General features: G+C 31.2%; 6 protein-coding genes across 6 annotated transcripts; 3 read left to right on the forward strand and 3 right to left on the reverse strand. All coding sequences in view use genetic code 12, as the record gives it.

Annotated features, from left to right (window-relative positions):
* Window positions 1-142: 142 nt before the first annotated feature.
* DFJ63DRAFT_315320 (uncharacterized protein) lies at window positions 143-1099 on the reverse strand (the record flags this gene model as incomplete). The annotated part of the gene is made up of 1 exon (XM_064906528.1): window positions 143-1099. The coding sequence occupies one exon, from the start codon at window positions 1097-1099 to the stop codon at window positions 143-145; it is 957 nt and encodes a 318-aa protein (XP_064760032.1).
* Window positions 1100-1331: 232 nt separating this feature from the next.
* Window positions 1332-4826, forward strand: TAF145 (Taf145p; the record flags this gene model as incomplete). Its single annotated transcript, XM_064905272.1, has 2 exons — window positions 1332-3573; window positions 3730-4826. 2 exons carry the CDS (start codon window positions 1332-1334, stop codon window positions 4824-4826), a joined length of 3339 nt encoding a protein of 1112 aa, XP_064760033.1.
* A 1437-nt stretch (window positions 4827-6263) lies between these two features.
* Window positions 6264-8078, forward strand: GAP4 (Gap4p; the record flags this gene model as incomplete). The annotated part of the gene is made up of 1 exon (XM_064905283.1): window positions 6264-8078. The coding sequence occupies one exon, from the start codon at window positions 6264-6266 to the stop codon at window positions 8076-8078; it is 1815 nt and encodes a 604-aa protein (XP_064760034.1).
* Window positions 8079-8102: 24 nt separating this feature from the next.
* Window positions 8103-8679, reverse strand: DFJ63DRAFT_320809 (uncharacterized protein). The gene has a single exon (XM_064907254.1). It carries the CDS (start codon window positions 8359-8361, stop codon window positions 8203-8205), a length of 159 nt encoding a protein of 52 aa, XP_064760035.1. The 5' UTR covers window positions 8362-8679; the 3' UTR covers window positions 8103-8202.
* A 458-nt stretch (window positions 8680-9137) lies between these two features.
* ZCF23 (Zcf23p) lies at window positions 9138-10982 on the reverse strand (the record flags this gene model as incomplete). The annotated part of the gene is made up of 1 exon (XM_064908548.1): window positions 9138-10982. One exon carries the CDS (start codon window positions 10980-10982, stop codon window positions 9138-9140), a length of 1845 nt encoding a protein of 614 aa, XP_064760036.1.
* Window positions 10983-14985: 4003 nt separating this feature from the next.
* Window positions 14986-16440, forward strand: IPT1 (inositolphosphotransferase; the record flags this gene model as incomplete). The annotated part of the gene is made up of 1 exon (XM_064906529.1): window positions 14986-16440. One exon carries the CDS (start codon window positions 14986-14988, stop codon window positions 16438-16440), a length of 1455 nt encoding a protein of 484 aa, XP_064760037.1.
* Window positions 16441-17159: the final 719 nt, after the last annotated feature.

Genomic DNA, 17159 nt, shown 5'->3' on the forward strand with positions numbered 1-17159 from the left:
AGACTAGAGTTGCATCCTCTGGCACAATCTTACATTTTTCTATTACCCTAAATTTTTCTAGAGCTGCTTTGATGGTGTTGAGATTTTTTTTTTTTCGATTTTGTTCATCTTTTGTGTGCAGGAATTGCCTATTTGGGAACTGTTATTGCAATGCTTGGTTTAGTAGATCATGAAATGATAATCTTTGTTGGATGGTAATAGTTGGAGGTGTTGATATTGTATTTGATTGTTTGAATGATAATAGAGGATAATCTTCAAATTTGAAATTAGATTCCATATTGTCAAATGATAAGAATCGATTGTAACTTTGATCTAATTGTTGAATGATTTCAACATTATTCAATAATGTATTATTATCATGGAATACACTTGACTTTGAGATCAATGAGATTTTATTCCATGAATCCCAAGCTTTAGGAATAAATAAATTAATAATGAAGTCTTGATTAAATATCTTCTTCTTTGATGATTCGAATATTGGTTGTGCTTCTGATAAAGCATGCACGTACTTAATGAACAGATGTGCTGACTCTTTGGTTAATACGTCCAAATCATTCACAATGACAAATCTTCCTCCATGCTTGAGGGTAAAGTACCTTGAATATTGATGTATGTAAATACTATCGACCGTTGATAATATTATACTTGTGTTATTATTTGTGGTGGTATGATTAGTCTTGTCTAATGTCAAAGAATGTGGGTCTATAACAACGACTAACTCAAATGAAAATGGTTTGTCTCCATGACCAATATCTGGTGTTAAGTTGATTTGATTAACTTCATCTGACTGTAAGTGACGATTGTATTGTTTCGTAAAGTCTAGTTGATATATATCCTTGCCCTCTGTAACTTTCTCATGAAGATATTTCAAAACTCTTAATAGCTGAGGAAACTCTGTCATCAGTACAATGACATACTTCTCCTTATATTCTCTTAATAATACATCTGATATATATTTTAAGAACGCAATTGGGTTTGTTATGATATATGTTTCACAGTCATCATTAGAATCAAATTCAATCGACAGGTGATCGCCATTCTTCAACATTACTATAACATTTTTAAGCACTTTCTTATTCACAAACTTCGTCAAAGACATCTTCTTCTTTATCCTATCTCTTGGTTATTCTTAATACGATACCCTTAATGATTCTGAATCAGAGTTTAAAAATTGTTATTTACATTTTGAACATTTCGCACGTCCCTCTAAATTCTAAGTCAGTACAAAAATACAACGCCAAAAAACTAAACTATATGAAGACAAGGCATATACGAACTTAGGATCAATAGTTAATCTTCATCGTATATACATCTGGTACTGTTGAGCAAAGATGCCTGGACCGTCCAGATCATCTAATGGAAACAGTGATGCGAATGATGATGATAAGCTTCTCCAAGATATCATTAATCCAAGTGAAGTTCCCGATGATAAGTTGATTGAAGATATCTTTCGGGAAAGAAAGACAGTACATGCTGATGACGCTGTTGATTATGAGGATATTGATGAGTTGGCAGATGATGAAGACTTACCAGAGGAAGAAGAACCTTCTAATACCGCTAATGGGATTCCTAACTTGGATGATCAATTGAATGAAGAAGTACAGGAAGAAGAATTACAAGAACAAGCCAATGCTGAGTTTGATGATATGTTTGGTAATGGAGATGATGTGTTCGATAATGATAACAATGGAATGAATAATAACTTATTTAATGATTTGGGGCATGATAATCATTTCATGAATGATGATGATGGATTGAAAGATTTAGACATGGGTGAAATATTTGAAGAGAATATCATTCCAGCGCCAGAATCAAAAAAACGTAATCTAATCCAGGATAATGAACGATTGAAGAAGAAGCGGAAATTACAAAGAATAGTAAAACGTTTGGAAGTCAAACATGAAAGGAGGAATATAGCATATCATTTTCCAACATATTCAAGGCATAAACCATTTAATTATCATTTATTATTTCAACCCGAACCAAAATATTATAGATATCATCGTCCACCATTAACCTTTAAGAAAACTGTTAAACCATTAATGCCAAATAAAATCAACTTGGAAATGGATTTTGATCTGAAGAGATTGTTTAAATCAAATAAACCTATTCCAAATAATATTCCATCTTCATCAAATAGAGGAATTGTACATATAAATCAAACTGATATTGATTTCATCAAAGCATTGAACTATAAGAGAACTCAGAAAGAAACATTCCTAAGGAATGAACCATTCTTAGATAAAGATTGGAGCAGTAGTGATAAATTTACTGATTTTTCAAAGGATTTAATACTTGCAACTGCTGATTGGGATGATGATGCCATTATAAATGCTGGTGATGAAGATAAAGTTAAAAAGATAATACCTAATATGGATACTAATATGTTAGATTTACCATCTGATGAGGATGATGAATATATATTCAATGGTCAATTGAATGATGATGTTATCAAGCTTGATATGAATGACCCAAATCTTTTATTCATACCTCAGCAACAGAAGTCCTTATCAAAAGCATTTATTCCAACCAATGAGAAATTAATGGATTTGAAATTCAATATATCAAACGATAAAGCATATGAAATCCTTAAGGATAACTATAATACCAAGGTCAGAAGTCAATTAAGTAATCTTAATATCGAACATTCTGTTCCCGCCTTGCGTCTTCAAGGTCCTTACTATAAAGTTAAGTTGACAAAACAAGAAGCTCGTTCATTTCACAGACCACAATTCATTATACGTCCTGGTTCATTACTTAGTTTTTCTAAGGTTAAACAACGTAAGAAGAAGAAGGATAAAGGTAGGTCATTAAAAGAGATATTTTCCAAAACTTCTGATTTAACAGCTACTGATAGTGCTCCAATATTTGGTTTAGAATATTCTGAAGAATATCCAGCAATATTATCAAACTTTGGTATGGGTTCTAAAATTATTAATTATTATCGTAAAGAAAGAGAGGATGATTCATCAAGACCCAAAACTCTGGTTGGTGAAACACATGTTTTAGGTGTTGAAGATAGATCTCCATTCTGGAACTATGGTGAAGTTGCTCCTGGTGATTTTGTACCTACCTTATATAATAACATGGTAAGGGCTCCAATTTTTAAACATGAAGCCAAAAGTACTGATTTCTTATTGGTTAGATCACAAGGAGCTGGTTCTCATCAACGATATTTCTTAAGAGCTATTAATAATGTATTTGCTGTTGGTAATATTTTCCCAGTGATTGAAGTACCAGCCCCTCATTCCAGAAAGGTAACAAACACTTCTAAGAATAGATTGAAAATGGTTGTATTTAGAGTGATGAATAATCTTGGAAATGCCCGTATATCGGTTAAAGATGTTTCCAAACATTTCCCCGATCAAAATGATATGCAGAATAGACAAAGATTAAAAGAGTTTATGGAATATCAAAGACAGGGGGATGATCAAGGGTTCTGGAAAATTAGAAATAGTGATACTGTCCCCAACGAAGATGAAATAAGAGCTATGATAACGCCAGAAGATTCTTCTTTACTTGATAGTATGCAATTTGGTCAGCAATTATTAGATGATATAGCCATGATTTATGGTGAAAAGGAAGATACTAAAAAGGAAGAAGTTAAAAAAGAAAAGAAAGACAAAGATAAGGATAAAAAGGAAAAAGAGGATAGTGTTGAACTTCCAAAAGAAGATGAGGACGATAACAATACCAAAAAAGAAAAAGAAAAAGCAAGAAAGGCAAGAGATCCAGATGCTGAAATTGATATTGATGAAGAATTATCACCTTGGAATATAACTAAGAACTTTTTGGGATCTACTCTGGCTAAATTCATGCTTCAACTTAATGGTGAAGGTGATCCTTCTGGTATTGGGTTGGGTTACTCATTATTAAGATCGACGCAGAAGAACGGTTTCAAACCAATGTTCCCACCTCCAAAAGAAAAAATCCCTAAAGTTAATACAGCTGCATATCAACAAAAATTATATGAAGCAGAAGTTAAAAGAATTTGGTATTCTCAAAGAAGTTCTTTAGTTGATCATGGATCAGATTTCAATCTTCAAACCATTTATGATGAATACACGCCAGCTAATCATGAAAAATACATCAAGAATGTGGTTAAAGAAGAAAAGAAATTAGCTGAAGCTAATAAAGAGCAGGTTAATAACATTGGTGATAAAGTATTAAGAATCACAAGAAGAGTTTGGGATGAAAACGGTATAGTGCAAAGAAAAGTTGAAACAATTTCAGATCCTCGCTTAATTAATGCTTATATTAAACGAAAGAAACAACTTGAAGATGAATTATTAAAGAATGCTGATGTTACTGAAATCTTACCAACCAATGATAAAGAATTAAATAAAGTTAGACGTAAAGCTTTATTGGATATGTTAGCCAATGTTGAAAAGAGAGCTAAACAAAGTAGAGCTAAGAAACCACCTAAAGATTCCATTCATGCAGCCGCTGCTGCCGGTGGTACTATTATTGATGCTAATACTGTGTTGTTACCAGATGGTTCATATGCTATAGGTGGTAAAGGTATTGGTAAAGGTAAGAGTACTACGAGAAGATGTAAATCTTGTGGTTCATTTGGACATATTAGAACTAATAAATCTTGTCCATTATATGCAGCTACTGGTGATGGTACTATTCCGGTTAAAAGAGATGAACATGGAAATATAACTGAACCTTTAGCAGCTGTTGAAGCTATGGCCAAACTTAAGGCCAATGGGAATGTCAATGGAAATGGAATTCTTAGTAGTAGTGCGGGTTCTAAAGAACCAAGTTCAGATGATAGTAGAAGTAACATGGAATTGGACTCTTCCATATCTACAGCTGATTAAATTGTATTATTTTAATTAAATAAGGGTATATAATCCTTGTATTAAACATGACAGGTTAAGTAAAGAATGAAAAAAATTAATTGTAAATTTTGTAAATAAACATTGAGAAGATGTAGGAAAGAAAATAAAGTTTGACAGTGGTCAACTTTAAGTAACTTTGGGTATTTAGAAGCGAAATTGACGATTTGATAGGTATGGAGAATGCAAACTATCACATCCATGTCAAAATAGATTTGATACCTTTATAGTTGATCCATATTTTCTTGCAATTCCTATAACGGAGGTTAATTCCACTATACAAAACATCCACACTTTTAAGCGCAAATTAGTCTCATTTGGGAAATATCCTACGGCTCCATTGAGTTAATAAATTTAGGCTAATATTTAAAAATAGGTTATTTAAAAATAATTTGAAACTATCTACGTATCTCTATCCCGAACAAGTGGAGGCAGTCTTCATCCAATCTAGCTAGACTGACAATAAATAAATTTTACCAGAAGTTAGGGATAAAATGCATTTTGCGCAAATTGGCTTTTTTCACCCTTGCGCATACTTCTATGCAACTTACTGATAGTAACATGTCAGAAGAAAGACGGGGGGGATTGGTATGTTTAAGCTTGATTAATGAATTTAATACCATTTTCAATATTTGAAACAATAACAACTGCATACCATTCAAAGGGTTGAAGGTTCAACAGCGTCTAAAATCTTAAACTGAGATTTTGAATCCATTTAGTGTAATGTTTAATAATCCGAAATTGAGTATAATTAAGTAGAAGCCACACAAAGGTACAGTTAATTTAATTTATAGTTATGTTTTGTGAAATAATTACAATTTAAGAAATTTCTTGTTCATTATAGTTTTTAGAATTGTCTCTAATTATACCATTACCAGACATAAATTTAAACTTTTGAACTATACAAAGTAATAGTAAGAATGCCTTTTAAATTCCTTAATCAAAAACTTTTTCCAATGGAAACCAAAGCTAAACCTAAGGAGTTCTAAATATGAGTATGTAAAAAATAGTATCCCTACTTGATCAGACGACCCCCCAATAGTTAGTGCCGTATGACTTATTCCTTCCTAGTTAATCCCACTAAAAATTACTTAATTTGCAGCGCCATAGTTGAAGTAGGAAATATTTTTTAGCATGGAGAAGAGAGGGCTTTTTTTTTTGTCTTTCTTTCTTTCTGCAAATGGCGGTTAGCAGCCTAATTAAGGTTTGAATGTAACAAGATATGAAATAAATTTACTGATATATATATATGGAGGAGAGTTCGAAATTTGATTTAGAGATAAAAATATGAATTTGACTGTTGTTTTTGATCTTTCTTATAAGTTATCTAATAACTTTTGTTCTATTTTCTATAGCTAATCTTAGCAAACTATTGCTTCCACTGATAAGAAGAACCAAAATAGAGATAACAAAGTCAAAATGCTGTATAATGAAGATTATGAGAAAAATATATCTCACGATAACTCAGATGCCTTTAGTCAATCCAAGAGTAAAAAAGTAATCAATAATGATATTGATGAAGAATCACTCAGTGATGCCAGTTCTTATTCTTCAGGAGCTCTTTCAACAACTCAACTTACAGGATTTGCCAAATTCATCGATTCATTTAAACCTATTAATTTTGAAGAAGATGGTATTGATACCTCGAAAATGTCAGCTATTGAGAAATCAGTCATTGCAAATTCAAGACATCCATTAGCTAGAAGATTAAAATCAAGACATTTACAAATGATTGCCATTGGTGGATCTATTGGTACTGGTTTGTTTGTGGGTAGTTCATATGCTTTATCATTAGGTGGTCCAGCAGGTATGTTGATTGGTTATGTATTAGTGGGTTATTCAATGTTATGTGTGATTTTCTCTCTTGGTGAATTGTCCGTACAATTCCCTGTTTCTGGTTCGTTTAATGCTTTCTTTACTAGATTTGTTGATGATAGTTGGGGTTGGACTTTAGGTCTTTTATATGCTTGTTCTTGGTTGATTTCATTTCCTTCAGAATTAGTGGCATGTGCTTTAACTATTGAATATTGGAATGAAACAGTTAATCCAGCCGTTTGGGTAGCTATATTTTATGTGATTATTATATCGATTAATTTCTTTGGAGTTAAAGGATATGGTGAAGTTGAATATGTATTATCATTTATTAAAGTTTTAGCGGTGGTTGGATTCTCTATACTTGGTATTTGTATCATTAGTGGAGTTGGAGAACAAGGTTATATTGGAGGTAGATACTGGCATAATCCTGGAGCTTTTAATCATGGATTTAAAGGTGTTTGTTCAGTATTTATAAGTGCAGCATTTTCATTTGGTGGTATTGAATTAGTAGCATTAGCAGCTGCTGAAACTCAAAATCCAAGAAAATCATTACCAAAAGCTACTAAACAAGTGTTTTGGAGAATTACTTTATTTTATGTAGTAACTGCCATTATTATTGGTTGTTTGGTACCTTATAATGATCCAAGATTATTAGATGGTTCATCATCCGAAGATATTACCTCATCACCATTTGTTATTGCTATTCAAAATGGTGGTATTAAAGTATTACCCCATATCATGAATTCTGTTATTTTAGTAGCTGTTGTTTCTGTGGGTAATTCATCTGTTTATGGTTGTTCAAGAACTTTAGCTTCTTTGGCTGCCCAAGGATTAATTCCCTCAATCTTTGGATTTATTGATAAAGCAGGAAGACCAATGGTTGCTATTATGTTTACCAATTTGATTGGATTGTTAGGATTTTTAGTATCAAACAATAATCAAGATACTGTATTCACGTGGTTCTTTTCAGTCTGTTCATTATCATCATTTTTCACTTGGATGGCTATTTGTTTTACTCATTTAAGATGGAGATGGGCATTGCATGCTCAAGGTAGATCCTTAGATGAAGTAGCATTTGTATCACCAATGGGAACTTTTGGATCATATACTGGAGCAATAATTTTATTTTTAATTGTGATTGGAGAAATTTGGGTTTCAATTTGGCCTATTGGAGATGGAGTTTCAGCTGAAACTTTCTGGCAAAATTGTTTATCGTTACCATTATTAATCTTAATGATAATTGGTCATAAGACTTATCGTAAATCATGGAGAAGAATCATGATTAAATTAGAAGATATTGATTTAGATACAGGTAGAAGAGATGTTGATCTTGAATTATTAAAGCAAGAAATTGCTGAAGAGAAGCAATTTCTTAAATCTAAACCATTTTATTATAGATTTTATAGATTCTGGTGTTAGACTTTACATAATATAAATAGATACTTTTTTTTGTTTATAAAAGAATCGTGTATTTCGTTATATACGTTAATAGCATTAAAATCAATTTTAAATAAATACCTAACTAGGCAAGAATCAACTTAACCTATGGATGTTGCATTATTTTAACGTTGTTATATTCAGCATCACTTCTAACAAAAGCCTTTTTGATAGATGATTTGTTGTAGTAATTGGTAAACATCCAATAAACACCAGCACCGTATAAAACACTGCCTGCTAATAAAGCCTTTCCTGGAGCCAACATTGTTATGAGATTTTGTTATTTAATATGAATATATATGAAGTTTGATTATAGTTATATAATTAATGATTTAAAAAAGAAGAAGAATTCATATAAACTCGAATATAAAACGTGGAATTATTTGTACTATTTATAGTTTGCTCCACCTCACCATTTACGATCAACGACTTATGATTCAACATTTACCAACCCATCTAAAGATTCACTTCTAAGAGAATTTATGAAGTCATGTTTCTTACCTTATTTTGGCTGAAAAAAAATAAAATTTTACTTAGACGCTCACGTTTTAACTATTGCAAAAACTAAAAAAAAAAAAGAAAAGTGGTGTTATCTCATCACAAAAAGTCACTCCACCACCAATTTTTTTTAGGTTGAGGCATGACGGGAAAAGGTGATTTTATTGATGTAAAATGATTTGTTGATGTGTATTTTGAAATTCTTAGGTTTACTGGGCTTGGTATTAAAGACCATTTTTGTTAAATAATAATAATATAAGCTTGTTTGTCGTTATGTTAGTCATATATTTTATATTTGAATCATACCAGTAATTTGGTCAATGACGTATTTAAGATTGTGAACTTTGAAATTCGATTCAATGTCGATGAATACCAGTTTTTGCAACTATCGTAGAACATCAATATCAACATTGTCCACTACGTCTGTTTTTTGATTAATTCCAACCGTAACTGAATAGTTTTAATTAAAAATACATAGTTAATAAAAAGAATAAATAAATAAATAAATAAATAATAGGTACATAAGCTATAGACGCTATAGACTTAGTACATTCTAACCCCATCACCAGCAGGTAATATAGGTAAGAATTGACCAATGATTAACATTGGAATATCAAAAAGATCACGTTTGACCGTCCACACTGAACAGAACTCAATATATAAATTACATTCATCTCCACCACTATCGATACTATTATTACGATGATGATTTATATTTAATGAAGGAGAATTTGATGATGAAGTTTCAAGGATTTTATTTTGATTTTTAATTAATTTACATTTAGTAAAAATTGACAGATTTAAATTCCCAATCGCAACTGATTTAAATAATTTAAAATAATTTATAATTGATTCATCATCATACATTAATTCCATGATAAATGTTCTTTTAGAAATAATATCAGCTAGATTATACCCTAATAAACTTAATAAATCATCCGTTATACTAACTATTTCTCCGGTTCTTCTCCAGATAATAGTTGGACTTGAATTCAATTGGGATAATTTTTCATAATCAATCAAACTTCTTTGAAAACACATTTCTAAAAATTGTAAATCATAAGGCTTTAATAATGATTTATGAGCACTAATGAACGTTGGACGATAACTGGCAATTAATTTCAAAATAATTAATAAATTGGATCGTTTGACTTGTTTCTCTTCTGGGGATAAATTATTTCCCAGGAATCTTTTCTTTAAAAAGAATGTTAATGAATGATATGAATGAGGATATTCAAAATTCATAATGTTGTTGGTATAAATATCTTGAACTGATTGATATAAATGATGTGTTACCAAGGGGGAAATATATTCGGTAGGGATAGTTGCGGATTGAGCTAATTTCTTCATAATAGGATTCTTTGATGTATTTAAGGAAACATTATTATTCCCTATATTTGTACTATTTGAATTCCCACTATTTAAATTAGAATTATTATCTAAGAAATCGGTAGTTGACAGATTATTCTTTTCATCATCCATAAAACTATTCAGAAATCCTAACGCGATGAAGGGACGTGAATCTTTTAAAGTTTTTCTTTTATGATGAATGTGTTGTTGTTGATTTTGAACTTGTTGATGAGGTTGGATTTGTTGTGGTTGAATTAAACTTGTTGAAGGTGATACGAATCCTGCAGGTGATGTGAATGAATTACTAGGATTGTTATATTCAGAAACACTAGTATTGGAAGGGGATGGTGAACTTGGTTTAGAATGTAAGATAATATCACCTAACATAAGATATTCTTGATTTAAATAATTTGAACTGAAATTAATATTACTATTATTTGATAATGATGGATCTAACAGCATATCATTAGGATCCTGATTGTTAGGATTTAAATCATTGGGGGATATTATATTTGTTGATAAATTCTGTTCCAATAATAATCGATTCAAAACATCATTGGTTGTATTCAACATTGGGTTATGAGTATTTGTTGAGTATTGAACTCGCGGTATCATCTGATCATAATTGGTTGGGGATCCTTCGAATCCTATTGATTGTTGTTGTTGTTGTTGTGCTTCTGGTTGTGGTTGTTGCTGATTGGCCTTCACTTGTTGTGGTGGTTGAGATGAATTTGAGAAATTAATAGGTGTAGTGGCAGTTGAAGTTCCCACATTTGAACTTAAATATTCATTATCATTAGTAGTATCGATTTGTCCCGTACTACTTACACTACCACTTCTACCAGTAGATTTATTAATATTCATATATTTGGCTCGTTTTCTAACGATATCTTGACATTCATGACCTATATTACGTTTAACACAATTTTTACATGGCCTTTCATTTGAACATTGTAAATGTTTTTCATGACAAAATATACAAGCTCTAGAAGCTGGTTTTCGATTCTTCTTCTCTAGTATGGTTAATTTCTTAGTCATCCTCTTGAATATATATGAATTATATGTATAAGTTATATGTTGTTGTTGTTGTTGTTGTTGATATTACTATTTATTGTGGGCCAATTTTTCATATATCTATTATTGATTGGTTATAGTTTATTTGATGTGGATGATTTGAAAACGAGAATGTTATTGGAGGAGGAGATGAGGGAGTAAGTTGTATAAAAAGGTTAATATATAGCCAAATGAAGCACTAATGATCTCGATGAATAATAAGATGAAAAACTTCCAAGGCTATGATGACGGTGAAACCAATTTAAAGTTAAATTTGAAAAAAAAATGAACAAGACAAAAGTCCGGATCTTTAATCGTATATATTTGGATATAACTTAGACAGACTGAGCTTATGTTATGAATAAAAAAAATCTGGGGTATGACCCGGACACCATCGGGAAAAGCGCTAAACTTTTAAAGTTAACTGTTAACAGGCGTAGCCAATATTTGTTTATTTGGGGGGAGGATGGGGTCCAGACTCGGAGCCGATAGTACTAATTTTGGTCTTTTTGTTCCGCACAGGTTACGAGATGGACCGGGACGACTCACTAACAATGTTGCAAAAAGTTCAATTAACTAATATAAATATATAAAAGGCATCGTGTTTCGAGTTTGCTTGCTTCTGCTATAATCATGTACAGAAGGTGGGGTACGTCTGATATAGACTGTCAAGATAAATTGATCTGATCTGTGGTTTCTTTAGTCTTCTATTTTTTAGACCATACTTTTCAGGTTCATCGATATCTAAGATAGAATTATTTTCAATATATGACCTCTGGGTTTTTATTTGTATATGATGTTACATGTGTCCCTATAATCTGACGAATCGTGATATTTAATGAAAAGTCAAACCTTTTTAAATTAAATCAGTTTTTCACCTATTGAATATTACGTTACCGTTTCATTAAAATCTAATGCGAAATTTACAATAATTCAAAATAACCTAAGTGATGGAAAAAAGAGTATTAGTTCAATCCCCCTCCCCACCATTAACATTTTGCTGATATGATCTTATAGCTTGTAAGGCTTAACGTTGTACTTATATACCTAGCTGATTCGAAATATATGAAGAGATGTAAATCTTATTACACAAAACCAATCACGTGATTGGTTTATACCAATTTTTTTGAAGTCCAGTTAATGATATGTATAAGAGATACAAATTGGGTGATAAATATGATATGATTGAAGTGATTATAATTCGTACTTGGTCATCACAGATCCGTATAAATACGTAAGGGGATTCTCAATAAATTCGGTTATAAGATATTAGACAACGAATGAATAAACAGTATTAAAAGTTTTGGTTTTGTGAGTAAATAGTTGGTGGCAAGTTTGAGGGTTATGGACTATGGTCATTTCAGAAAAGCAAAGGTTAAAATAAATGAATTTTAAACTTCTCGTTCACCGTTGATAGTTATTAGGAATGGTGATATCCATAGTAATCTTTATACAATAAATAAGAATCCCACCTAAACTTAAAATCAGACGGGCTAATGTACTGACGAAATGAAAATTTTTAGTGGGAAACTAGTAGATATTTAGTGGAATGCGTTAAACCTGAATTTTAAGATTTAGGGAAAGAAAATTTTCTTCTGCGCGTGAGCAACTAAAACAGATGCTTTTTTTTTTTTTTTAGCGAGACATGGAGCATAATGTCGTTCTGATGGTTTTATCGGCTTTTTGATGGATTTAACTGATCGCATATTGAAATCCCGTCTAAACCTATTATGCCCGAAATTTTCTTAACGTGTATCATAATTAGTTATTTAAGTTGGGAGAATTGTTCGAGGAAGCTACTTATTCTCTGTACCGAGGAGGAGATTTTAGAGATTATTTTTAATCAGAAAGCGATCAGTAATAATTATGCGATCAGTACCTATTATGCGATCTATAACAATTAGAGTACGAACTTTTTTTTTATCCAGGACTGGAATCTGAGTGTGAGGCAAGTTTATAGATTTACGAACTATGAATCTGATAAACCTAGTTAGAATGGGGCTGTATACGTTGGATCATTATTTTTAAGGATAATTGAAATGGTGATTGTTGTTTGGAAGTTTATTTAAAGAAAATAAAAACTGATATATGGGCACAAAGCCTTCAAATAGAATATTTTTTTATTTAAATGTAAAAATAGGAGAAGAATACTGGAAAATATTTTAATTTAGGAGTTGCAATATAATATAATACTCTAGTTAAATCATATCAGATAACACAAAATTATTTTCTAGTAAGAAATAGCCAAGATTAAGTCGAGGAGTGAAAATCCCAACAGACTACTATACTACAACACTCACAAGACAAATAACTCCAAATGATTCTCTTTGAACTTTAAAATGGTTAAGATTTGGATTTTCAATTTCCATGACTACTAAAACCAACCTTTTGAGAATAAGAGGGAGCAAACAATTTAATTAGAATTCATGTAGTGTTATTAAAAAGCTTAAAAGTTTAATTCTCGCGGTCCGATACTGAGAATGGGTTACAGTTATCAGGGTGATGTAAAATTAAAGCAAATTGAGTAAGATTAATTCTCCATAAATAGAAGTGGCGAAGTTATAGATATAAATAGACAGATTATATATAGTAACTAAGGTAATCTATATATAGACGAATTGTAGTAATTATAGTAATTTGCGGACGACACACTTATATTTGTTTTGTTTTGCGCTAAAAATAAAGGCAACAGTCAATCAAAACAAAGAAGAAAGATGTCACGCTAGATGAAAAAAAAAAGAAATGTGTTTTTTGTTTTTTTTCGTCTTGTGACTCCTGCCTAAAAAAATAAAAAATTTAAATCTGCGCGACATTTTTTATCTTTTACCCTCCCTAATTACAATTTCCCCTTAGCAAGAAGGCAAAAAACCTCAGTAAAAAAAAAATTATGGAGTTAAAAAAATACCACAAATTCAATCGGAGTGATTACAAGACTTTTATTGAATGTTTATGAAAACCTACCGCTTTCGACTTACGTACTCTACTCAAAGGAAAATCTTTATTTAGATCATACCATATCTATATATAAATCTAATCAATAATCCTCCTATATAATTAAAAATAAAATTTTATAAATTCCTCTTTATTCTTGTTACTTTAAATCTATTTGGGAAAAATCTTCAAAACATTCAAAAGTTGAAAGGAAATAACTACTATAAGAAATTATATCCTATAAGTAACGGCAGAGGGTAATTTTATTGTTTCCGAACTTCATACGTGTTTCCGACTATATTTACTTTCCATAATTTGAAAAAATATACACAGCGGGTTAAGCCCCTAGATTCAAAAGACAACAAATAACACTAGGGTTTCGACATCGATCCCGTCCGGTCAGTTATAGGGTATAAATAAAACTTGGAATCCACCGTTTCTTATCAAAAGTTTATTTATTCGTTGTTGTTCGATCAAGTTAAGTGGGACCAAGCTCGTTTTTTTTTTCTTTGGTTACCCTTTCCATTCTTCATCCTTTTATTGTTGCATTTATTTTCGGATAGTTTAGGTTATAACCTTTGCCCGATACTTCCAGGTCGATTGCAATTAAATAATATTTTATATTATAAGGTTTTAAGATTATATTGTTCTTTGATTATATTTTATCTCTCCCATCAATCAATTGATTTGATCAAAACCTGACAACACCATTTCTTCATATCACCCCTCATTTCCTTCTAACTTCCATCCGTAAAATAAATATTTTTTATTTTTATCTAGCGGAAACAGTACTGTTTTTATCATTTAAATAACACAGAAATTCTTTCCTTCCAATCCACTCCACCATTCAAAATATTTACCTTTCGAGTTTTTAAATTCATATTTATATAATTCATTTGTTTTCATTTCAAAGTTTGTCATTATTCATTCATTATCATTTTTCATTCCACTCCATAAAATTTTATAAGCGGAGTACATTTTATCGCACCACCCATACATAATCTGATTTTGCATTCGTTACCCGCAGCACCATATATAAGCATATAATAATAAAACCATGGTGATACTATCTTCATATCTAAAACCACTTTTCAATCCATTCATACTTATATTTCAATTATTATGGCGAATCTTTTGGTCAGGGTTAAATCAAAAATCACTTATCAGATTCTTATTAAATTATTGGATTAATTTTTCTCCAGTTTTCATTTGGTTATTAATATTTAAAAATGCAGGATTAATTCCAAAATCTATAAGACCTCATATCTTTGTCAAATTAGCATATAGAGTCGATGAACGTTTATTCAACTTCTTCGACTTCCCCCTTGAAAATTTAGCCCTTGTAATTTGTTGTGGTTTAGTATCATATTTATTATATTGGAAAGTTTATGGCCCTATTGGAAAAAATACTTCATCAGTTCCGACTTCAGAACATAATGATAATGAAGTGAATCAACCATTCTTAAAAACTTATGAGGTTTCTCCGTCTCATTCATTTGAATTAACTGATGTCGATTCAACATCGTCAAGTGTGGAATGTCAAAATTCAACTCAAAATGAAGAAAATATATCATCTGAAACTTTAACCATTGATGATTCACCATCAGACCTATATGATGAAGATGATCCTAATAAGTTCATGGATCTAGTCTATTTCAAACATAGAAGATATACCCCTAATAATACCAAACTTGAAACCATCATTGAAACCCGTCAGCAACAATCCTCATCTAATCCTTATCGTCCTTTAAATAATTGGTATTTAACCGCACCTCTATTATTATCAGCAAGTTGGTTTATATTAAATTTTGATTATTATTTATTCCGTGAACCAATTCATACCCCAAAAGATATTTTAGCATGGTTTTCATATGTCATTGGCCATTTCTGTGCCCCATTATTCACAGCTATTTGGTTATATGTCTTCCATGCTCCTGGTTCATTAAAATTATTTTCTATTGCATTAGGGGTCCAAAATATAGCAGGAGTATTAACTCATTTATCATTTCCAAATGCTCCACCTTGGTTTATTCATCTTTATGGTGAAAATTCTCTTGCTGATTATGATATGCCTGGATATGCGGCTGGATTAACTAGAGTTGATGTAGCTATGGGAACACATCTTAATACCAACGGATTCCATGCTTCACCTATAGTGTTTGGAGCCTTACCTTCATTACATTCAGCTATGGCGGTGATGGTATTCTTTTTCCTTAGTTATTATTCAAGATGGACCTTTGTTAAATTGATTGGATTATCCTTTGTCATTTTACAATGGTGGGCTACGATGTATTTAGATCATCATTGGAGATTGGATTTATTCGTGGGAATGTGTTATAGTATCGTTATGTTTTCCATCTTACAACCTTGGTTAAGAAACAATGATAAAAGATTCATGATGGCCCGTTTAAGAAAGGATTATTTAAATAGTCATACAATGGGTATGAGAGTATTCAAAAATACATGGTTAGAATCATTCTTTGATCCATTATATTTAGCTGATGAAAACTAATAATTTTCAAATCAAATTATATCATATCAAATTGCTTATACAATATGCTATTCATATCTATGCTTAAATAGTTTCTAGATTGTCTTACGACTTGATTTATTAATTTCAACATCTGCATAAACCTAAACTAAAGTGTAAAATTCTCTCATAGATAGTTGAAAAAAATGGCACAGCCTGTTTTTTCAATCTTTGTGCCGCACCTCTAATACCAGGAGCCAAAAGACTGATTATTAGTTAACTCCCTGTGTAATCCTTATCCAATGTATACCATCATTATTCAATTCATAGTTGCAAGTGTTTGACTGTAAAACTCTTTCAATTGAAGATGTTGAGAATAAAGCATTGGAACTGTAACTGGAATGTTCTGGGATAGTAACGCTTCCAATCTCTGTTTCTAAAACTGTCTCATTTTGAACGTTATCCACTTCAATTCCAAACCGATTAACGTAATCCTGACAAATTTCTAAGATATGTGGATCTAGTTCAAATTCATTTCGAATAGCATTAACTATTGGTTCTCGCAATTGATCAATAGTTAATGTATCATTATGATAAAAATCCAACACAGCTTCCAATCCAAACCATGGCAGTCCCAATAATAAAAGCCCCAATTGAATCTCATTCAATTCTGAAATGGTTATATCTCGCAATTGTTTCACATAATAAACACCAGGTGAATTTGCAGATTGAAAATGCCATGTATCAGGTAACATTCTATC

The sequence above is a fragment of the Scheffersomyces coipomensis genome (assembly GCF_036884675.1).
Source record: "Scheffersomyces coipomensis strain NRRL Y-17651 chromosome Unknown DFJ63scaffold_7, whole genome shotgun sequence".
Lineage (NCBI taxonomy): Eukaryota > Fungi > Ascomycota > Pichiomycetes > Serinales > Debaryomycetaceae > Scheffersomyces > Scheffersomyces coipomensis.